Source organism: Papio anubis, chromosome 14, assembly GCF_008728515.1.
Source record: "Papio anubis isolate 15944 chromosome 14, Panubis1.0, whole genome shotgun sequence".
In the NCBI taxonomy this organism is placed as follows: Eukaryota; Metazoa; Chordata; class Mammalia; order Primates; family Cercopithecidae; genus Papio; species Papio anubis.
In genome coordinates this window covers 74,225,535-74,243,286 of record NC_044989.1, presented here as the reverse complement: position 1 = coordinate 74,243,286, position 17,752 = coordinate 74,225,535, and the positions used below count along the sequence as shown (strand labels likewise).

General features: G+C 52.2%; 1 protein-coding gene across 3 annotated transcripts in view; it reads right to left on the bottom strand.

The window, feature by feature from the left end:
- TET3 (tet methylcytosine dioxygenase 3) overlaps window positions 1-17,418 on the bottom strand; it is a 124,285-nt gene extending 106,867 nt beyond the window's left edge. The window contains exons 1-3 of one of the 3 annotated variants that reach the window (XM_009184442.4): window positions 17,304-17,418; window positions 16,288-17,014; window positions 331-387 (exon numbers count right to left, since the gene is read on the bottom strand). In XM_009184442.4, coding sequence (XP_009182706.2) covers window positions 331-387; window positions 16,288-16,590 — 360 coding nt within the window. In that variant the 5' untranslated portion in view covers window positions 16,591-17,014; window positions 17,304-17,418. Of the gene's footprint in view, window positions 1-330; window positions 388-700; window positions 824-16,287; window positions 17,273-17,303 lie in introns of those variants that run through there. The other 2 variants (XM_009184443.4, XM_031655280.1) reach the window with 2 other exon arrangements.
- Between the last annotated feature and the right edge of the window lie 334 nt (window positions 17,419-17,752).

Here is a 17,752-nt window from a genome sequence, read left to right as displayed (position 1 = left end):
AGAGATTTCCAGAGGCAGGGGTGGGGAGTGGGTTGCATGTCTTAAAAAAAAACAAAACAAAACAAAAAAAAACAGTTCAACAAACCAAACCCCAACTGCACCCAAAACCATCCAGCTGAGAAAGCAAAAAGAATCCAAACAAAACCCACACAGGCCTGAGAATTCATTGGCCGCCCACACCCCCGCCGCCCCTCCCCCTCAGCTGCTGCTACACACACAGTGGGAGATTAAGGGATCACCAGAGGAGACCCTTTATTTTTATCCAATCCGGTCAAACACTTCACCGCCACCACACACACGCACACACACGCACGCACACACACAAGGTACCTTGACAGCCGCTCCTTGTCCCCACGGCCCGGCTCCTTCACCAGCCTTTATTTCCACCTGCAAAAGAAGCCAGAGGAACGTCTGAGCCAGGCGGGTACCGGGAAGGCAGCAAAGTCCTCCTGCTACAGCCCCCCAAGCCCAGCCGGAGAGGAAGGAGGCGAACGGGAGGGGATGCAGCCTGGGAAAGAAAGGCTATCGGGGACCATCTTCCTGCCTCCAGCTGCCGTCCGGGTCACAGCAGACGGGCTCCTCCGCCTTCCAGTGTGTTTTTGTTTTCATTTCTCCTCTGAGAACCCCCCTCCCAAGATCCGAGAGGACGGTGACCCCCGGCCCGCGTCCGCCCGGCCATCCCCGGCCCCGCGCGCTCTACCTCGGCCGGCCTCCTCTGGTGCATCGGCCGGCGGGCCTCCCATTATCCCCGCCGGAGGGAGCGCGCGGAGGGAGGCACTGCAGAGGAGGCGGCGGCCAGCTGCCGGCTGCGCTCCCCTCCCCGCCGCCGGGCTGGTGTGCGAGGGGGCGGCGCGCTCGCTAGCCAATCCCCGCGGCCGGCCCTGCCCCCGCCCGGCGGACCTGCCCAGCCGGGAGGCGGGGGCGCCTCCGAGGGTGCTGCTGAGCCGCGCTGGCTGCTTCCCAGGCCCGCCGTGCCGCTCCCCGGCAGGCTGGGGCATCCCAGGGCACCCCCGGCCTCCTCCCGCGGGGACCCTGAAGGTAATACCCAGAAGGCATCCTCTGCGCCTCCAGGATCAAAGATGACAGACTGCGCCTCCAGGCGGAGCGGAGCAGACGCTGGGGGGATTCCCGCTTAGCCACTATCTAACCCCAGCATCATCCTGGCAGAAGCTAGGACGGCACCGGACCCTGTCACAAGGGCATGAGGTGCAATAGCCCCTTCTTCCTCAAAAAAGAAGAAAAAGTCCAGGCAGCACGAACCTTTACTCCATTCTGCAGATGAGGAGATAAAATAAGTGAAACAACTTACCCAAGGTGAGGCAGCCAGGAAACAGTAGAGCCGGGACTCTGAGCCAGGTCTGTCAGCTCTGAAGACCATACTCTTAAAAGCTATGCAGCTCTCTGCTCCTCCCTGCTCCAGCGCCCACCTCAGAAAACAGGCTCCTCGGAGCCCACACCTCCTGTGTCAACCCTGCCCTCCTCCACACACACAAACACCCACACCTCACTCTAGGATCACCCCCCAGCCCCGCCAGAACATACCCATCCAAGACAGCCTCCCCACCAACAACCCACAATGGGTTCTCCACTCTTGGAGAGGCTACAGGAGGCAACCCCCAAGATCCCAAGGGTCCCCAGACCTCAGGGCTTCCCATCTCTGGGAAAGGCAGAGGAGGGGAGGTAGCCGAGACCCCAAGAGCTCTGGCCTTCCAGTTTCCAGACTCAGCCTTTGAAAGCTGCATCAGGAGACTGAAAGGAGGGCAGGATGAGAAAGAACAGAGAAGGGAGAGTTGGGCCCTGCAATCCGCTCCTGGATTTACTTCCTGGGCCACCCGGGGCACATCATTCCCTACCCCAGTCCCTCCCTGTAGCTGAACACCCCAGAGCTTCTACCTCCCAGGAAGTGACTTCCACACACTTCGGTACCCACAAACTCCAGGCTCCATCAATAGCTAGTTGTAACTTACCTCTCATAGACTCTCTCTGCTCATCTTATAAAACCAAACTAGAAATAGCAGCTACCTCATCCAGTTGTGAGGATTCACTGCAGGTGAATCAATTTCTGGAAGAGCTCACTGGGTGCTCCTTCTCATTCTCACAGATGCATAAGCTGAGGCCAGGGAGAAGTGACTCACAGGATGAGTTAGGATGTTTGAGATCCCCTGACCCAGTGATTCGCTCTCCTACCCACTACACCACAGATGCCTAATTGTTGTCCCCTCCCCAGGGGCCCAAAGCGGGTACTCAGAACAGGATGAGCTGCCTTTGGAGAGACAGGAAAGCTGGCCTCCAGTGAGGAGACTCCAGGAGGCATCAGGGCCCACATCTGCCTCCCCCTATGAACAAAGGGTATCCCTCCTGGGCTCCTCCCAGGGCAGGGAGGGAGGCAGGTGGCAAAGCATGGCAAGGAACAGTGTCCTGAGCACGGGTCAGGTGGAACAATGGGTTTCTGTGCCCCTCAACTTTGACAATGACCAGGCCAAGTGGAGTCCCTCCTTTATCCTGGTCCCCAAAACTCCTGCCCTCCCACCTACCCCCCATACAGTCTGCTGCTGGATAGGAGAGACAAACACTGCTTGGACAGTAACAACTAGTAGGATTGCTGCAGCGGCTGCCACAGTTTATCAAGCCCCTGCTACATGCCAGGCCCTGTGCCAACCATGTTGTAGGATCATCCTCATTTGACTTACTCCACATACAACCTCATCTCTAACAGGGCAACAGAAGGACTTCGCGATGTTAACTTACTTGCCTGTCAACACAGCTGGTGAGTGGTGGGCTGGAATTCAAATCTAGGTCCTTCTCCTTCCAATTCTCTAAGTTCTGTCCGCCTCTGCCAACCCCAGGGAGATACAAAGAAGACCGAGGTCACTTGAACCCAATCACTTCCCCTTAAGCTATGGATCTAGCAATGTTTTCATGCCTCAGAGACTTCCCGGTGCTGCTCTTTCTGCCTGGATCCCTCTCCACCTCCCCCGACCTGGCAAGCTAATGTGGTACAAGACTTAGTTTAAACATTGCCTCCCCCTGCCAGTTTCTCAGATCGCCAAGCTCCCATGAGCATCATCCGCTCCTCCCAGGTCCTGACAGAGCAGTGTACTGCTTCTTCCAGGGCACCAGTCACAATGAAGCATAGTTATTTATTTACACGGCAGTCCTCCCACGTGGGCGGGGGCCCTGTCTTCCCTACTTTCCTAGGCTCTGCACAGAGCTGGAATGTGCTGAGCCAAGTTTCTACACAAGGAGGGTGGAGAGGCAGGGGGCTGGGCACTGAGATGTGGAGGCCCCTCTCCTGGTCAGTCTTCTCCCTGAGATCCTCAAGGTTCTGAGGGACACCCGCTGTCCTGGGAGGGCAGGACCTGCCAGAACTGAACTGTGATCTACTCCCAGACTTGCTCAACCAGCACCTATCTTCCTCAGCAGCCTGAAGGAGCCACAGAGCCCAGTTCCCACCCCAACTCCTGGCTCCACTCACTTGCCTGTGTAATTCAGTCCTACCCCAAACACAGGTCCCCACCCTGCCCTCCAGCAGCCCTCGGCTACACCAGAGAAGCAGCCCAGAAGAGGAGCCCATAGTCCCCCAGGCAGTCCACCTGCTCCCGACCCCATCTCACCCTGGCCTCATTCCCTCTTCTGAGGCGCGTGGAATGCCTGGGCTCAAGGGAGTCACAGAGGTGCATGCTAGGGCTACTCTGCCTCCAGCCGGTATGCTCTCCACTCCCCTCTTGATCCTCCTCCCATCTCTATCTGCCCCCTTTTCTAAATTTTGCACTTCACAGTGACCACTCACAGGTACTTAGAACCCCTCTGCATGGGGGCCAAGGGTCCCTCCCCTCCGCACCTTCCATCACAACCCCCAGACCCTACTGTGCTCCCAGCAGGAGGAATGGGGCCACAGCCCTCCCCACTGGAGAGGTGAATGGATTTACTTGCTTCCAGGACACACAAAATGTCCTAACACTGAGACCCTCAGGAACATGGATACCCACAGGCTGGATTCCACACAGATATTCAAAGACCACGGAACACAGACATGACCAGACACATTCTTGGGGGGATTTACAAGAAATCAACCAAGCACCAACCCCACGTCAGGCCCCACACCTACAGCATGATATGCTGTACATCTTACTTAACTCTCTAAACAAACCAATGAGACAGGAAATATGTGTGCCCATTTAACTGATGAAGAATTGGGATACAGAGAGGCTAAGTACCTTGCCCAAGATCACACAGCCAGAAAAAGAATGCACAGGGTTCTTGCCACCCCTTCACTTGCAGCAGCACAGCCAAGGCTGCTGTGTGTTGCTCTATGATTTTCATATCCACCTACCTCTTCTAGAGCTGGTAGAGGGTAGAGAGAGACAGGCTTCTCATCCTCTCTCACCATGGCTGTGTCCTGAATGAGGTCACTCTTCACAGGGCTTTACTTCAAAGCTCAGTTTAAGCCCTGCTTCCTCCAGGAAGCCTTCTCTGATTACACCAGTCTTCTGCCAACCAACAGCACTTCTAACATTTCTTATCTCACCCCTGGTACGGTTATTTGTCTCTCTGTGTGTCCTGCATCCCCAACCAGAATGACTGGAGCTGTGCCTCTCCAAAGCCCCTGCAGGGCTATGCCTACGTTCCACACACTGAAGGCACTTGGAATTGACTATGAGGGAAGTCTGTGACCTCCTTTTCTCTCCATCACACAAAGGATCCTGCCAAAAAAAACCCAACACCCCCTCCACCTTCAGAGCCTATGTTTGAAGTCCCCGGTGTCCACGCATCAATTTCCACCCAAGTAATTGCCGCCCATCACACACACATCATCCCCTATATTTGAAACTCTTTGCGGTTGTCATGGGAACTGCCTTTGCCTTCATTCACTGATCAGGCCTCACAATTAGCTTTGGCAGCGGAAGTCTGTGTCAACGACAATCACAGGGAGGAGGAGGCTGAGGAGGAGGAGCAGCAGCAACAGAAGAAAAGATGCTCCTCTCCTTGGAGATGCAGCAGAACCAGACTGAACCAAGGCACCCAGCAACACTCAAGGGAAACAAGTCGGAGCCAGCCAACAACTCCATCTTCGTGCTTCCTACCAGCAAACAGCATGCATCCAGGGCCTCCCAGACTGACAGGTAGCAGGTGACACTCTGCCTATACCCTACATGCCCTTCAAGATGCTTGTGAAAAGGTCTTATAGTCTGTGAACCTCGTCACGGTCTCCTCGCCCCAAATTCAACAGCCTTGAACCACCAAATGTTCTAGGACCTAAGCAGATAACAAGCGACTGTATGGCGCTGTTGAGAAGGTGGGGCATGAATGCTGAGCTAGAAACCTGGGTATAGCCCTAGCAGAAGACTTTCAAGAGGAATTAACACAAAGCATCTAACCTTCCACCTCTAGGATCCTCAGGCGGTACCCAGCAATCTGTCCTCATCCTTCCACACCCCTGCCGCCAGCATCAGGTAGCATCTCTACACACTGCAAGATCAGGGAGGTGCTTCCCCCTCCTGGAAGACCTTCTCCTCCTCATCCTTCACATGTCACTATACTCTCAAGACATGTCCCTTCCCTTCCTGGCTGGGCTCCATGGGCCCAAAGGTGACTACGGCTAGTCTCTGCCCTCGAGGCATCCCTCCCTTTTAGCCCTATCAGAATGTACTGTAATTATTTGTTTCCATGCTTGTCTCCTTCCCCAGACGGCAAGATCATTAAGGACAGACAGAGTTAACGTGCCTCCCTTTACTTACCGCTCAGACTCAGTGAGTTTGCACCCGGCAAACAGCTAGTCCCAGCCAAGGTTTGCTGAATGGGGCCAGGTGGGCCACCTGCCTGTCTGTAGGTCAAAGCAGATGATGTCCTGCCTCGGGAAACTGAAGCAGCACCAGGGAGAGGGGCTGGCTGCCTCCAGTACAAGGGACCTGGTAGATCCTGGGACCCAGGATACACCAGGAAGGTGTCTCTCTCTCCTTGTCCTCCTGGCACCAGCTCTTCTCCCACTGGCCCTCACACCCCCCCTCTCCCCTCACTGCATCTCACCCCATCCTGCAGCATGAACACAGTACAGGCGGGACCCAGCCCTCACAGTAAGAATCTGCCGTCCCTCTCTCTTCTAGAGCTCCAGGATCATTCCCAGCATCATTAAGGGAACTGGGGCACACAGAGCTTACCTTAAAGGGCGGATCAATCAATAAAAAATAAGACAGGAGAGAGCCACCCATGTTCTCCTGACAAGAAAAACTCAGCAGTGGAGTAGACTCTAGTCTAATACTTTGTTACTTCTTTTTGACCCAGCATCTCCGTACTCCTTTCCTGAGACTTCCCCGAACCAGCAGTAATTCGGAGGGGCAGGAGGCATGGGGGACCCACAGTCTGGCCAATGCCACCAAATAATTCCATCCAATGCAACTCCCCATCCATTCTGGGAATCTAGAATTGCTGCTGTAGCAGCAGTGAGAGGTGCCTTATTTTGTCCACTAACACCCTCATTAGGTATGGTAGAGGTAGGACACAACAGAGCTAGAATTCATACAAGTCACAGCCAGCAGTGCAGGAACGGCCATCAACAGTGCCCCAGCTGCATACTTGTGCTACCTGAAGCAAGCAGGCAACAAACCCCCGTATCTGTGGCCACCCGAAGGCCAGCCAGTGATCCTACAATGGGCTGCCAGCCTTCTTTTTGACCCTTCCCTCAGTGGTTAATAAAAACTTAGGTTATCCAGCCAGTCATGGTGGCTCATGCCTGTAATCCCAGCACTTTGGGAGGCCGAGGCAGGCAGATCACCTGAGGTTCAGGAGTTCAAGATCAGCCTGGCCAACATGGTGAAACCCTGTCTCTACTAAAAATACAAAAATTAGTCGGGTGTGGTGGTGCCTGCCTGTAATCCCAGCTACTTGGGAGGCTAAGGCACAAGAATCGCTCAAATCCAGGATTGGAGGTAGCAGTGAGCCAAGGTCATGCCACTGTACTCCAGCCTGGGAGACAGAGCGAGACTCTTGTCTCAAAATAAAAAAAAATTAGAATCTTAGGTTATCAGATTTCCTATGCAAATGACAGGAGACAAGGCCACCAAGGGATTTGTCCACCCTGGGTGTGGCAACTGTGCAGTGCCTATGCCCTGCACAGACAAAGGCAGACAGACGCCCACAGCAACTCTAAAGGGCTCTCCCAGAAACAGCCAGCCAAGTTGCAGCAGGGCTCAAAAGGAAGACGAAGGGGTCTCTTTCCTTTCCAACACCTCCTCTCTTCCTGAGCATCGTCCCCTCATTCCAAAAAGGAGCTGTAAAGAAGTGAAGGGGAATGGAGTGGAAAATTAGTGACAACTCCTGAGACCCTGGACCTGGTCTTCTGGCCCACCCAGTCACCACATTGTCCTTTCCAGAACAAGAAAACCCACGACAGAGAGGAAAAACTCTGGCAGGCCCCAGGAGGTAAGTCAACATGAACACAGCTCAGTGGGGCTGCTGACCAAGACTGTAGGTAGGGAGGAGTCATTTTCCCCACTAGGGATCCAGACAGCCTCTGGGTGGTGCACATCACCTCACTCCTGTCCCTGTGCTCTCCCATAGCAGACAAGTAAAGCATGGCCGTGCCTTCAAGGAGAAGCAGTGGACTGTGCGGTGGGTTAGAACCCAGGAAAGTACTGTCCAGAGACCTCACCACTTACTTTGGGGTGGGGGCTGGGATCCCAAACCCTGAGAGCTGCCAATTCAGAAGCTATTTCCCCAACCTAAAAAGAGCCCTTGGTGAGGGTTCAGGGGCCACATAGGGTCACTCTAAGGCTGGCTCCCAGCACTGTCCTATAGAACCTCCTGTGATGGCAGAAATGCTATCTGCACTGTCCAATACATAAGCCACAAGCCACTAGCCACATGTGGCTGACAAGCATTTGAAAGTCGACTAGTATGACTGAGTCACTGAATTTAATCTTAACTAATTTAAATTTAAATTTAAATAGCTATCTGTGGCCAATGGCAACTATATTAGACGGCTCAGGTAGAGCATGCTTCTTAAATCTGGGGAGGTCCTGAATACTCTTGACAATCTGCTAAAAACCATGGACCCTCTCCCCTGAGAAAACACACCCCTGCACATTTACATAACATTTGGCTGAAATTTTCAAAAAAGTTCACAGACCTTACCCCAACAGAGGTCTGAGATTAGGTCTAGGTCTAAGATTAAGTCTAAAAGTTTACCAAAATGCTGCAGTCTAAGATAGATGCCTCTCTTGCATGTAGTTGTCTAAAAAAACATGAAAATAGGCCGGGTGCAGTGGCTCATCCCTATAATCCCAGCACTTTGGGCGGCCAAGGTGGGTGGATCGCCTGAGGTCAGGAGTTCAAGATCAGATTGGCCAACATGGTGAAACCCTGTCTCTACTAAAAATACAAAAATTAGCCAGACATGGTGGTGTACACCCGCAGTCCCAGCTACTTGAGAGGCTGAGGCAGGAGAATCACTTGAACCATGAGGCGGAGGTCGCAGTGAGCTGAGATCATGCCACTGTACTCCAGCCTGGGTAACAAAGCAAGACTCTGTCAAAACAAACAGACGAAAAACAAAAACAAAAACAAAACATGAAAATAGACCTGATAGGCCAGGCACAGTGGCTCATGCCTGTAATCCCAGTGCTTTGGGAGGCCAAGGCGAGTGGATCACCTGAGGTCAGGAGTTTGAGACCAGCCTGGCCAATATGGGGAAACCCCATTTCCACTAAAAATACAAAATAAGCCAGGCACGGTGATGTGTGCCTGTAATCTCAGCTATCCAGGAGACTGAGGCAGGAGAATTGCTCGAACCTGGGAGGCGGAGGTTGCAGTGAGCCGAGATCGCACCACTGCACTCCAGCCTGGGGGACAGAGGGAGACTCCGTATCGAAAACAAAACAAAACAAAAAATAGACCCGATAATATACTTCACATAATCTTAGCAAGAGACCGCCAAATGTGAATCTCCCTCCCCACTTCCCCGCAACCCAGAAGGCATCCTCATAACTTCCCTGCTAGGCAGCATCCAGACTCGTGCTGGCACTGGCCACACAGGACCTCTCAGGGCTAGTTCCTCAGTGCTGGAATAGCCACAATTCTTTTTTCTAACGTGGGTTCAGTCTGTCTAATAACTTTCACCCACTAATAAAACTCCTGCATACTCCTTCCAGTGAGGGAACTGACCTCCTCTTCACATAGGCTTTGCCTGAGCCTGTGTTCCTCTACTCATCAGCAGCTGAACAGCCCTGCTTCCTTCAGCCGTCCTGCATGCGACCACTCTGACAGATTTCAAGACAGACTGTCAACATTCCTTTTTAGAGTTTCAGTTCTTTCCACCTGCTAGGAAGCCAGAGTTCGTACATTTCTTTTTTAAAACAAGTACAGGCCTTTGCATTTGCCCTGATTAAATCCCACTGAGTCTTACTGGGACTCACTGTACTTGACTGCCCCAACCTCCTTAACCCCTTGTTCTATCATTCAACGTAATAACTGCATCATCACTGCCACCCACCCACCCACCACACCCACAGATCTGACTTGCCTACTACCTCATCTTGTGAAAAGGGCACACATCCATTCTACTCCATAAGCTTCCAGATCCTTCCATGAGACCTAAGATTCTATGGACACACCCCCTCCTCTACACAACCACCACTACTACTGTGTCATGGAGCTCCAACCCCTGAATCAGGCTGCTGAGCAGCAAACATCTTCTGAGAGCCCTTTCCTGACTGTTGTCAGAACAAATACGCGAGTTCTCTGATAACTTTGTAGATCAGTTTTATTGATAGGTTTTACTGATAACTCACTAAACTAGAAGGAAACAAATACCAGAAGAACAAGCAGAAACATGCAGTAAATCTCAAGAGGTCCTTGTCTCCCCGGCTTAGAGGGTCAGGAAATGGGTTGGGTCATGCTCTTTACCCTTGCTGGCACTTCGAATTCTTTGCCTGTTCATCACAGCTTATTTATCACCACCCCCGGCCCCTGCCCCACTCGCTCCATGTCCCATGCCCTTCTGGTCATAGAAATGCTGTAGACAGCTCCTCAAACTTTCATGGATATACAAATCACCTGGGGATCTGGTTAAAGTGCAGATTTCAATACAGCAGGTCTAGGGTAGGGCTGGACATTCTGCAGTTCTATCAAACTTGCAGGTGATACCAACGCTGCTGGTCCACTGAGTAGCAAGGTGGAAGTGAGGCTGTGGACCATGCAGGTGTCCCAGGACTCAAGTGAGTAATTTGCCATAGAAGAGTCCAGGTAGGTGCCCATCACCTCACCGTCTCTCATCTGCATCAGAGGGTTTCCATGCTAACTACACATTAGGTACACATGGGAGCCCCAGACCAGTTTGGTCCGCCCTGGATCAATTAAATCAGAATCCCTTGGGAGTGGGGTCTGGGCACCATGTTTGTTACATTTCCCAGGTGATCCCAATGTGGAACCCCTGATCTACATGGTCGACAGACTGAATAGGGCAGTCATATCAGTGACCTCCCTCTAAGATGACTTTAAGTCAAAAATTGGACTTCTCATCTGTCCAACCTGGCAGGAGATGCCATCATTTATTTACAGAAATCTAGATCTGTTCGTTTGCCTCAGCTGCTTTGAAAAGAACCACAGGCACCCTCAAAGTTTATCACTTGCCTTTCTGAAGTTTCACAAAACACCTTTTAAACAATCTGTTCTAGAACTGTCAAAAACTGACATTAAGCTTATATATTTACAATTTTCAAAATCTCTTTGAGAAATTGAACTTTTAGTCTATCTCTGGCCTTTTGGCCCTCTTTCAATCATCATAATTCCATAAAAATTGTAATTCACCAGGAGTTCAAGACCAGTCCGGGCAAAATAGCGAGACCCCGTCTCTATTTAAGAAAACAATAAGGGCCGGACGCAATGGCTCATGCCTGTAATCCCAGCCTTTGGGAGGCCAAGGTGGGCAGATCACCTGAGGTCAGGAGTTCAACGCCAGCCTGGCCAACACGGTGAAACCCTGTCTCTACTAAAAATACAAAAATTAGCCAGGCGTGATGGCACATGCCTGTAATCCCAGCTACTCAGGAGGCTGAGGCAAGAGAATCGCTTGAACTGGGAAGGTGGAGGTTGCAGTGAGCCAAGATCACGCCATGGCAGTCCAGCCTGGGCAACAGAGCGAGACTCCGTCTCAAAAAAAAAAGAAAGAAAAAAAGATCGTGATTCTGCGAGCACATCTGCAGGTGTTCCGTAGGAAGCGAATGACTCAGACTCAGGTAGGGTAACTGGCTGGCTCTGTTTTCCCCAGGTTATATCTTCTGACACCACAGGGACCCAGTGTCTGTCCACTCTCTCCATCCCTAGAAAGTTGTAAGCCTACCTCTTCCTTCTCACTCTTGTTAGAACCTTATACAAAACATTATCATCAGCATTTTCCAACAGCCTTAGCACATTCTAGCCACTGGACTCCCTGATGCTCCTCTAAGGGCTTAGACCACACTCCTAACTCTGCTTCAGTGCCATGTCTCCACTTTCCACATAATGTGGTTGGCCTTTCACCCCCTCACTCACTAGAGAACAGCCCATACAGCCACACAGATGGCTCAGTCCTTCCCCAGTCCCACCAACACCTTTCTCCTGAAGCTATCATTCATGACTATTCTACCAGCGTTTCCTTTTTTTTTGGAGACAGAGTTTCACTCTTGTTGCCCAGGCTGGAGTGCAGTGACGCAATTTCAGCTCACTGCAACCTCCGCCTCCCGGATTCAAGGTATTCTCCTGCCTCAGCTTCCCGAGGAGCTGGGATTACAGGCACCCGCCACCACGCCTGGTTAATTTTGTATTTTTAATAGAGACAGGGTTTCTCCATGTTGGTCAGGCTGGTCTCGAATTCCTGACCTCAGGTGATCCACCTGCCTTGGCCTCCCAAAGTGCTGGGATTACAAGCATGAGCCACCATGCCCAGCCAGATTTTGCTTTTTAACAAGCAATTCTATCCCTCCAGCTAATTTTCATTTAGAATCCGTGGCCCGTGGGGTTAAAAACTGCTTGCGTTTGAAAGATGATATTCTAAAGACTATGGTAAATACTCCTCCCTGCCCAACCTCTCAAGCTTGACAAATGCTCAGATGGGGTCCCTTTCTCTAAAGATTCTCATCACTTCCACTTCTCTAGTCAATTCTCCCTTTGATGCCGAGACCAGCCTGAATGCATTCCTCTCCACAGCCTCCATCTTCAGGATGGGCAAGGATTAACCAGGTGTTCTGATATTGTTGAAAGATTCCCAATTCCAAGTTATCTTGACTCAAATCTGGCAGAGATCTGTTTCAAGCTGTAAATCCACTTGGCTGAGGGCTAGAAAGTATTCTCATAACCTATATCTTTCCATTTCTCTCGTTTTCACCCATAATATCCTCAGTCATGCTTTCAAACTTATGCATACATTTTTCTATGCATTTTTTAAGGTCATTCTCCTGCTCTAACAGTTATTTACTTCCCTCACCCATGGGCAATTTTTCAGTCAGGCCTAGGACCACAGTGACTCCTTGATGTCTAGCCTCCTCCCCCAGCACAGAGGTTGGCAAACTCCTCCCTCCCTCTGCCTGGCTCCGCGGTTCTGCCCCACGGTTCTTCTATGAGCAAGTGAGGGGAATGCCTTAAGATAAATGCTTAATTTGTATTGCATCTGGAGTCGTACGCAGGCTGGAGTGCAGTGGCTCGAATATGGCCCACTGTGGGCTCAGGCGATTCTCCCACCTCAGTCTTTCCAGGAGCTAGGACTACAGGCACATGCCACCATGCCTGGCTAATTTTTCTTTTTTTAAGCAATGGGGTCTTGCTACATTGCCCAGGCTGGTCTTAAGTGATCCTCCTGCTTCAGCCTCCCAAAGCTCTGGGATTACAGGAGTAAGCCACCACACCTAGCCCTTGTATTGCATCTTTACAGCTCGAAGACTAATGCACAGTTGTTTATGCATAAAGATTCATCCTTTTCTACATGTTTAGGAATGTTTTGTCATCATGCATTGATTACCTACTATGTGCCAGACATTATGCATATTTTATCTCATTTAATCCTCATGACAACCCTACAAAGAAGGGTTACTCCCATCTTACAATTGAGAAAATGGACACAGAAGGGATGGAGCACTGATTGCCCAAGAGAGGAAGGGCACAGCACTTACTCTGGGTTCTGAGCCCTACCTAGTGTGCTTCCATAGTCACCAAACCCTACTTTTCTAATCAGTCATCTTCATTTCCTACCAAGCCACCACTCGGGTAAAAAGAATATGAAATCAAACAGTCTCCTCTAAATTCTTCCTGGAATAGGAAGGAAGACCACAGCTACTACCAACCTGCCCCAACCTCACATTAGGACCCAGAGAAGTAGTCACCTCCCCCTAAGGCAGGAAGGCCCATCCCTGGGGGGAGCCTGTCTTTAGTCCTAAAATGGTGAACTTCTTTTCTGAGGGATTCCCCTGCACCCTTCCTCCCCAGCCACAAAGCCCAGAGAAAAAGAGTGAGGAGCAGGGAAAGAAGATGGAAAACCCAAGATAATCTCCTCCTTACAGGATGATATAAAGTAACTGTAGGCAGACAGTTCAAAGGAAGCCCTAAAGGCAACTAGGAGAGATGGAGACAGAAGGGAAGTAAGGAAGAGCTCCCAGAAGAGTACAGTGCTCTCACAGAGGAGGAAGTGCCACGCAGCAGGAATGCAGGTAGATGGTCTGATGTCCGAGAGGCTCCTAGGATACTGCGTCCCACCCCACCTGAACAGTCACGGCCAAAACAACCTCCCCAATCTTGGAACATGTTCCCTCCGCCACACGGCTGCTAAGATCCAATGGTTATGGTCCCAGCAGTCCCCAGTATCTGCTAAATGCTGGGCTGGTCTTAGGGTCTCATCCACTCTGGCAGTCTCTCAGGCACCTCTCAGCTTTTCAATTATGACAGAGATATGCCCGTTAAATGCAGTATACCCTAGACAGTGACTCTCTGGCATTCAGCTTTCATGGACCAAAAAATTTTAAAAAACCTTTTTTTTTCAGAGAGAGGCACTGGTTACCATTTTGTATTTTACCAAAGACTTAAAAAAAAAAAAAAAAAAAAAAAAGTCTACTTTCTATCACACCTTCATAAAGCACATTTTAAGAAAGCGTATTTTAAACATCGAGAAGTAGAAAAGAACCTATCATTACAAAAAAAGTACCGCTCTTTAAGTCACAGAAAGTTAGCTTTATGAAAAAAACTCATTCCACTGTCCCCTTTTGTTTCTCTAGAAACACAGAACTCTACTGATCCACAGATCAGCATGTAGACCCTCTGTCCTCAGACACCCAAGGCCGTCCAGCCTCACCTTACCTGACCCTGGAGCTTAGAGAGGTAGTTGGCCAGGGTAAGGTCAATAGGGATGCAGGCATCTCTCAGCAGGGTTGTCTCTAAGCCTCAGCCACCCCAGATCCATGATATCTTAACCAAGACCACCCGGCAGCCTGGGCCGACAGCTTACACACAGGATGACAAGGCCCTGGCCTCACTCCCAGCCCCTTTCACTCAGGTATGTTCTGTTGTTGCCAAAAGCAGCACTTCAACTTAGTTCACAAGGGCCACTGCTTCCAAGAACATCTAGCCCAGGAAGCTGAGCATCCTCATCCCTCCGGTTTAATTATGGGAGGAACTGAGTAAGACAATGGGTGCTGGGGAAGAAAAGCAATGCTAGAAGCAAGGGCGCAAAGGAATCAAGCTTTACAAAGTAGACTCAGCAGCTCCTCCCTATACCAAAGCACCCACCAGCTCTTACATCCAGAAGTAAAGCCTCCCCCACTTCATACCACCCTGCTTTCAGTAGCGACCCATGTGGCACTGGGCCAGCAGGACCATAACTACCCCCAACACCAGCAACAGAGAAGTCTCCCAGGCTGGGGCTGGGGGCTGCATATGTGATCCAGATGTCTGCTTTAACAAGAGACAGGGGAAACAGGGCCCTGTGTCTGCAGTCCTTGGGTCAGGACATACAGCTTCCACAGGGCACGGACAAGACAAGGTGAGAAGGGGCAGAAATATCCAGCAACCCCACCTCCCTGTTTTCAACACTTGAATCTTTCTTCCTAGCCACGGGACCAGTCCCACCAGCTCGCTGTGCGGCTCTGCACTCAGCGGTCAGGGAAACCCTGAGCACGAGCCGCCAGCGCAACAAAGTCACAGGGACCCGAGTCCTCAGAAGCAAGCAGCTCCCAGCCCAGTTGGAAGGGACTTTGAAAGACATCAAGTACAACTCCTCCACTTCCCCCAAGGAAAAGACAGTCCCAGAGAAGGGGCCCGAGTTGTCTGGACCCTCGGACAAATGAGTGGCAGAGCCAGGGGGAGCTCGAAGACAGCACAGGCCTCCATCTCTGTCCAGCGCCAGTTCTACTGCCTGGAGCGACCTCAGCGGCTACACCGCTCCTCCAAAGCTGCTCAACTTCGCTCAGCCCTACTTCTGCCAACTCTCTGCTGTCTCGGCTGTCACCAACCTCAAGCCGGCAGTCCGCCACTAAAATGGGAGGGAAAGACGGCCAATGCAAGGTCACCGTCTCTCCCTTGCCTTCTCACCCTGCCTGCTCTCATCCCAAATCTCCTTCCCTTCTCCACCTTACTACCCCCAAATAAAGGGAGTACACCTCCCTGGGGTTGATAGTGTCTCAAAAGCATGTCATCCATTCATGCAATTAGTATCTGAGTGCCTACTACCTGCCAAGGAACTGTGCCAAGTCCTGAGAACACAGAAATAAAGTTTTTGACTGCAAGAAGAACTAAGATAGGAGAACCCAAATCATCAGTCTGTCATTAGATTCCCAAACGGTTTCAACTGGCTCTCTGGCCATCTGAGAAAAACCATGAAAGAAACATCCCACTCCATCAGGGCAGCATAAAACCACCCTGTCAATCCAAAACTTTGTCTCCAAATCCATCAGCCTCCATCCCTTATCTTACACTATCAAAGCCCAAGTCATCCAAGCATTAGCATGAGCTTGAAATAACAACATTTGAGGCTTCAAGCAGCAAGACAAGAAACTTCTAGAGGTAAAGGTAGACATCACAGTCCCGCATCAAATGCAAACATCAGAGATTAGGGTGCCTGCTCAGATCCCCCTTCTACCCAGTTACTCTCATACAAATTGTCAGCCCTGCAAAGTAGCCCAAACATGTCAGTTACACTCCTACTTAAAGTTGGACCAAGAGAATCAGAAATGAGAGAATGGATTCAACTGGACGAGCCTTGCTTGAACAAGACCCCCGTGATCACCGTGCCCTCAAGGAAGGGACAGGGTAGCCTAGCAAGGGCCAGCTTACCTCCTTGAGAAGCCCCACTTTTTTCTTCAGCACCTCACATTTTCGCAGTTTGCAGATCTGGTGCGTGCGGCGGTTGGTACAGCTAGTGCAAGCCCCACAGTTTTCCAGCCGCCGGCAGGGCTCACAAGTACCACACCGTTTCCGTTTCTTCCGGCCATCTCCACCCCCTCGGAGTTGGGACTCACTCCCAGCCATAGAGAGCTCAGGCCCCGGGAAGCCCCCTACCATCACCTGGCCCTGAGGGAAGTCATAAAGGCCTGGCAGGTCCGGCTGGACGGCCAGGGGCACCTGAAACTGGCTCATGATGCTGCCAGAGGTGGGGGCATAGGTGCTGGGGCAGAACCACAGTCCAGTTTCCCGCCACCTCCAAAGGCCACCAACAGGTCCTTCTCGCCTAGAACAGCCAAGAATCACAAGGATGAAGGCAAGTGGCTTCAGTCTCGTGGATGGATGCCTCTTCTCAACCCCTCTTCACCTCCTCTGCAGCAGTCTGATCGGGCTCCGTAGGGGGCCACTCTCCCACCTGCTGGGGCCCGGGATCTGGGGAAGGACACCAGCAGCAGTCCCCAGAAAAGGGATCATCTTGGCCCGGTGGGTTCTTCACCCTCACCCACCCTGGACCCAGGCATGAGGTGAGCAGGTAGGGTGTGGTGGGGGCAGAGCTGAGTGAGCAGTTTCTCCTGGTATTTTTCCTCCAGGGTCTGGACGCTGGAGAAGGCAGTGCCGCCTGAAAAAGACAGAAAGGGGAAGCGCATCACTCGGAGCTCAGGGACAACTTTCACGTGTCACTTCTTCCTGCTTCTGGGAAGAGAAAATGGGGGAAGAGATGGGGCTTGCTCAAATGAGGTCCTGCCCAGAACCTCAGGCAGGACGCACCCAGCACCCACTCCCTATCTGAGGGAGGCAGCCCTGGACTACGAATTCAGGGGGGTGGTCAAGGTGAGATTTCTAAGAAAGTTGCCCTCCTCCCATCCCCCACGGGCTGGTGAGAGTTTCACCAAAATTCCCCCACACACCCTGGCTGGAGGCCGCCGGGCCCTCCCTCAGGGAGCTGAGCTTTCAAAATAAAGTTTGCTGAGAGCCTCGCTCCGCGGGACTGCCCCGGCGCCCCCGGCACGGGAAGCGGCCTGGGCGCGCCTGGGCAGCCCGCGCGCGCGGCGCCCGCCGCCCGAGCGCAGCCCGCCAGCCCGACTGGGGAGGGCGGCCCGCGCCAAGGCGCGGGAGGGGGCGGCCGCCGCGGGCCGGCCGAGGCCGCCGCCTCGGGCTCCTTTGTTCTGGGGCCTCCGCCACTCGGCTCTGGCGGCTTCGCAGCCCCCGCCCCTGCCCTGCTACCCCCCCTGCCCGGCTCCACCGCACAGCGCCCTGCAGCACCCCAGTCCGGCCCCTGCACTGGAGGAGCGGCCTCTCGCTGGTTCCTCCGGCCGCCCCTCCCTCCCTCGGCTGGGCTCCCAGCGCCTCCCGCTGC